The sequence below is a fragment of the Corvus hawaiiensis genome, chromosome 15 (genome assembly GCF_020740725.1).
Source record: "Corvus hawaiiensis isolate bCorHaw1 chromosome 15, bCorHaw1.pri.cur, whole genome shotgun sequence".
In the NCBI taxonomy this organism is placed as follows: domain Eukaryota; kingdom Metazoa; phylum Chordata; class Aves; order Passeriformes; family Corvidae; genus Corvus; species Corvus hawaiiensis.
The window spans coordinates 312,539-318,538 of NC_063227.1; the positions used below are offsets into that span (position 1 = coordinate 312,539).

The 6,000-nt window shown below is 43.7% G+C and overlaps 1 protein-coding gene across 3 annotated transcripts in view; it reads right to left on the minus strand.

Moving 5' to 3' along the window:
- Positions 1-3,071, minus strand: part of KDM3B (lysine demethylase 3B) — a 50,694-nt gene extending 47,623 nt beyond the window's left edge. For all 3 annotated transcript variants that reach the window (XR_007206936.1, XM_048319717.1, XM_048319716.1), the window contains exon 1: positions 2,831-3,071. Coding sequence is in view for 2 of the 3 variants with exons in the window: in XM_048319717.1 (XP_048175674.1) it covers positions 2,831-3,001 (171 nt within the window). In the remaining variant the exon portion in view is untranslated. The remainder of the gene's footprint in view (positions 1-2,830) is intronic.
- Between the last annotated feature and the right edge of the window lie 2,929 nt (positions 3,072-6,000).

Below are 6,000 nucleotides of genomic sequence, written 5' to 3' on the forward strand. Positions count from 1 at the left end.
TGCTTAACAGCACACAAGTGCTAAATTCAGTCTTGTAGGGTATCCCTCATCTACTACATACAGCCTCCAGATAGGAAGATATTCTTTCTCAATGTGACCTAGTTAAACAAACTAGTTGAAATACCCTGATACTTCCGATTAATTCAGAGTTCTGATACTTGCAATGTATTTAAGCTTATGCCACAATCCAGATAATTTCTAAATACCAACTTTATTGCATGAAATCCCTTATGAATAAAATACTTTAAATTACATGTTTTTGTTAAGATGTATAATCTACATATCATGTACAAGGAAAAATATCTTCAGAATACATTCAATTATGTGCAGATTACTGTAAGAAATAGATAAACTCAAGACACAAAAAACTTGGATAAGACAAAACATAGAAAAAATAACTTATTATACATTGGGGAGGGGAGTGCAGGAGAAGGGGCAATCCTTTGTACACCATCTACCATGGGATTATTCCACAACAGTCCCTATTCAAAACACTTTGTGTCCCAGGCCTCCTAACTTTCATGGTATTGTAGAGCTTGCCTATCCATTAAAACAATCATCTCTCATACTTCTGTTCCACATAAGAAAAGCAGTACTGTCCTTCATGTGACACATTGAGTTATTTTGCCATTAGCATGTACCATGTACTTTTACAATATTAGGAACATACTGAGATAAAGCTCAACAGGTCTTTAATGACTGTGTTCTAGTAAACATTTTGAGAAAGAGGGTAATACCTGTTTCCATTTAGAAGAGGCAAAGCTGTTTTCTAATAGCAGCATAGTTTTTCCTCAGGATTTGTTCTAGATGCTCTGAAGATGGGACCACAACTAGGACTGACCATTATATATATATTTTTTATTTTTTGGTGGACTAACCACAATTAGATTACTCCACATCATATCAAAGTAAGAATGTCTAAGAGCTACTCTCCATAACCAAATTTTTACAGGGGAAAAAAACCCAAAAATCTTTCAGAGGCTTTGCTCTACCAGAAAAAGTAATAGCTTCCCAGAATTCCAATATATTAAAGACAAAAAAAAAAAAAAAACCCCAAACAAACATGGTTTTAAGTTTTATACCTCTTGTCTATTCCCAAGATTTATGCCCTAGAAAGGTGCAGATATGCAACTGCAGTTTTGTATTTCTAAAAGCCCAATGTGAGACTACAGGCTAGTAACTGAAACCATCCCTATAAGATACTATGAGAAAGGACAGACAGACAGACCAAAGAGTAGAAAATACATTTTTCCTAGCCTTTATCACACCTAGTCCACATTATTACCTTAGAAGAGTATTTCCGAAACAGTGGTTGACTGCTTGGTGCCAACTCATCACTTCTTCTGACAGAACGAATTTAAAAAGAACTCTTTTTTGATAGTATATCATTGCCATTGTCACAGTAGTATTCATTATGCATGGAAGAGTCCATGAAAGCACTGAATGTCCCACATTACTCTAAATTCTGCCCTGATTATTTTACACAGTTCACATTTTACAGTTCTTTCATAGATTTTGAGAACACACTGTTTAGAGACAGCTGCACCCCTGAAACAGTATTAAGTGGAAGGTTGTTGATGAAAAGAACTGGGGAGAGAACTGCAGTGCTGAATGAAGGTAATGAATTCACACACCAATGAAAATGCAAGAGTACTGATGACACACATCCAATGCAGTCTGCTACAAGAGTGGCTCTTCAACTGGATTTTAGCCCTGATACACTTTCACAATTCAGATAGTCTCAAACACTTGACACATTTCCCTTTTGAAGAAACCCTTTCTGCATGGGTTTTTCTTTCCTCCTCCTTGAACAAGTCAGACAGCAGCTTGAGTACATAACCACAGCTCTCAACTGCAGACACAGGGTGCCAGGCTGCCCAGATTTGCAAAGCCAAAACCAGCACACTGCTTTCTGCTGACAGCTGTAGGTGCAGTTCTAGAACAAGGCCAAAGAAAGCAGCATCACTAGAGGATGGATGTCAAGGAAACTTCTCAAAGTTGGAACTCTGCAAACAAGCCCAAAAAAACTTATTGTAACTACTAATTTTTAAAAAACTAATCATAAAGAGAATTAAAACTCTTCACAAACACAGAACCTCATTCCCACTACCATGGGTCACTAAATCAGACACAGCCCTCCAAAGCATGCCAGCACTTACAGTGAGGGCCTGCAGAACTAATACATGCAAAGAGAAACTCCACCAATACATTTCAAGAGCTCTTTTTAGGATCTCCACCCAAGCGGTTCACTGAGCTATACTAGAAATAAACCAAACAAATGCTAAAGAGTGCTTAAATACATTACACTAAGCCCAAACTCCTACAACTGAAAACAAAATCTGAGACAAAACCAAATGGATGATCCTCACTCAAAATTGCGCCCTCAATACATATTTTCATATATAATTTAGGCTGATCGAGAATATTTAACATCTTCCCGGTGGAAAAACAAACAAAAAACCGAAGAAAACCCAAAACAACGTTTGGAGGTTATATACACACAGACAGATCAGCACCAGAAATGTCCCAGACGTATTTGTTTCATATGTATGTTACTTCCAACCACCGCACCGACGGTGCCGGACTCGTCACATACCTGCCCGGCAGCTCCGCCGTCGCGCTCGCCGCAGGCTAGGCCCGCCGCTTCCAGCCCCGGAGCGCGTCCGGCGGGCCCGGCGCTGCAGGGAGGGCTTGGGCCGCCGACACAGTTCGGCCACGGCACCCCGCCCGCCCCCAGTCTAGCACGGCCCGTTCGCGGCCCTAGCGAGAGGCTCGACCCGCAGCCCCGTCCACGGTAGTGTGCGACTCCCCCTCCCGCCCCGGGCCTCACCGCCAGGTCCTGGGGCACCGCTCCGCTCATGGCCCTCACGGTGCCGCTCCGCCAGGCCCGTGCGGGCAACGCAGGCCCCGGCTCCGACCCTGCCGTCTCGCCCTCGCCCGGCCCCGCCGCCAGTAGCAGCAGAAGCCGCTTCCCCACGGGAGAGGCCGCCGCGTCCGCCATCCCCGCCGGGCAGAGCCGCCGCCGCCGCCGCCCGAGTCACCGAGAGGCTCCTGCCCCGCGCTGGGCCCGAGCGCCGCCCGCCGCCGTCCCGGCGTGCACTGCGCGATGGACCCGGCCCCCCCCCCCCCCCCCAACCTTGTTTTCCCGGCCCCACAACGCCCCGCGCGGGACGGGCGGGATCCGGGCGGTCTGAGGGGCCGTCGGGAGGGACGAGCCCCGCGGCGGGGTAGGTGGGCCGATCGGCGGGTATGAGCCTTCCCTAGGCAGAATCTCTCACGACCGCCAAGTTCAAAACCTGGAATTATTGCAGAAATTAAGGAGTTTTAACCTAAATTTCGAGGTAAACATACAGAAGAACCAGTGCCCGCGTCTCAGGCTGGATCCCACAGATAGCATGAGGAACTGCTGCCGGCCCCAGAGGACCGGCAGCGCCGCACAGGGCCGGGTGCTTCGCTTTCCAGTGAGGCAGATTTTGGAAAGGCGTGCATTTAGGAATTACTTAAGGTACAAAATCAGTATGTTCATGAATTCAGCTGTTACAATTAGCTAATACATCTGAACAGTCGTCATGTAGCGTAGCACAATGTCCTAAACCTGCCCCTTTTCAATATGAACAACCACAAAATACTTAATAATCCTACAGTTTGAAAAATGACATGCGATTTTATATCTGTTTCTGCTTGTGCAGTAAAGGCACACTAGCACTGATATAAACTGGAAAGAGGAGCAGATGCTATACTCCATACCACCACAAGGATACTCTTGTGGAAGTAGGTTTTTCTTTCGCCTCTATTGTTTCTTCACTCTGGCAGAATCCCATTTGAAACTGAATTAGCAACAGCAAAGGCAAATTGCTTGCTTTTACTTTCATTTATTCAAATGATTGTGCCAGGTTGTTTTGAGTAGATGACATTTCCTCTTTGTTACTTTCTAGTTAGAGGGATACAATGTACTGACTGGAATATGGGTAAGGCAATGCCCAAAGCCAGTTGAACAACTACCCAAAACTTCAGAGTATCAGCGGCATCAGCACTCAGTGCTCTCCTCCTGTGCTGTACAACATCTCTGAGTTTTGATTTACTACACACCACTAGATTTACTAACTCCCCCCATTTTTTTAAGTACAATACCTACATGAAACATTACTGAATGGTAGCAGAGCCATTGTCTTGCATCTAAGTTGAGTGCCATGGTAAATCCAAGATCAGTACTACATTCTTTGAAGACCAGTCTTTGCCCTCATGTCTTAAGTTTCTTTACTGAAACAGTAAGATCATCAGCTATGCACCAGAAATAGGACCACCATGTGAAAGATTCCAAGTGCTCCTATGCCCCTTCCCATTCCACCAGCTCAAACTCCCATTGCCACAATAAAGCAGACCAGCATTTCCCATCTCCCAAGCATGATGCTGGATATTCCAATGGCATACAGCACCAGGTGGGCCAACAGTGATAAAATACACCAATACTAGGGGTTTCCTAGGTGTCATTAATGATTGACCAAGACAGCATAGGCCATAAAGAATGAATTAAATTCAATTTATGAAATACCTAACTTTTCTACGCTAATTCTGTTGCACCAACCTCTATTACAAGTTAGAAAAATTAGTTTCATGGGCTGTGTGTTAACTTCAAATACTACTTTACTGTGAAAGCATAAAGACAGCTACTGCTCTTAAACTACATACTCAAATGGCTGCAAAACCAGATACCACAATTTCAGCTTGTGAGAAATCAAGTAACCATCAGTTTACATCCAAAGTCCCTTAAGCACTGAAGATGGCTTCTCCAGACTGCCACCTTCACAGCCTTGACTGATGGTCGTGCTCCAGAATACAAAGAAAGTAATTTGCCAGAGTGGCTGATCCAGGGACCGATTTTGTGGAATTTACGTAATTTGGGAAAAGTGGGACTGATGCACTCACCTGTGTTGGAACACCTGGAAATTAACACACCTGTACAGGTTTTCAACCCTCCCTTTCGATATTGTATCTAAGGCTACCCCTTTCCATAGACAGCAGCCATGTTCTTTGGAGAACTTTATTAAAATATATCCAAGAAGTAATCAAACATTTTCTAATGAGCCAGGAGAGAACTGAAGTGAGAAAAACATCTGTACAGAGGACAGTGCTGTAAGTTTTTGTTTACATGCTTTATTTCAATGTTTCACAGTTTAATCATTGTCTACAAAAATATATTTCTGAAACTCTGAGTCCTCTATAAAAAAAGCTGGTCAGCAGCAGTGACCCTGACAAACAGAATGTACCTTGGGATAGTGTGAGCACCTCCTGTAAGCAGATTAGTGCGGCTAGGGAACTCCTGCCTCACCCTGGGAGACTTCTGTTCTTTGGGATTAAAGCTCTGCACTAGTCCTGAAGGAAGGCATTAAAAAAAAAAAAAGATATTCCACTTCTGTATACTGCACTAAGCTTGGGAGGGGGAGCTGCAAGTTCAGTGTAACACACAGTAAAGACTGCTAACAAAGCACTTGGCACTCAGGGAAAGAAAACCTCAGGATGCTTAAGTACTGGTAAATTTTTCTTTGAGCTATCCGTTCAGAACAGCCTTTGACTGGTGGTAATAGGTTCAGGCTCTCAGCAGAGGTACAAACAGCACACAAGCAGAGTAATCCTATAAATACAAAGAGAGTCCTTTGAGGACTAAATGAGGGTTCTGTTCATTTTTACCTCACCATTTTCTGCTGTGGCCTTAGTCAAGGGAAAATTACTGTCATATCCAATAACAAGCCTACATCATGTTGGATAGAACAGAGCCGCTATCAATGCTGTCAGCTTCAACTCCTTGGTACCCATAACTGGAAATATTTCTTGCAACATCAATCATTTAATTCCTATGCTTACTAGTCACTAGTGTATCTAGCCACCAAAAATATGAACTGAGAAACTCAAGTTTCCCCCAAATGAGATCTTTCCACTCTTCCTCTGCTCAGTTATTTGACGGTCTATAGAGATACTTGCAGTTAAGAAGAAAAAAAAATA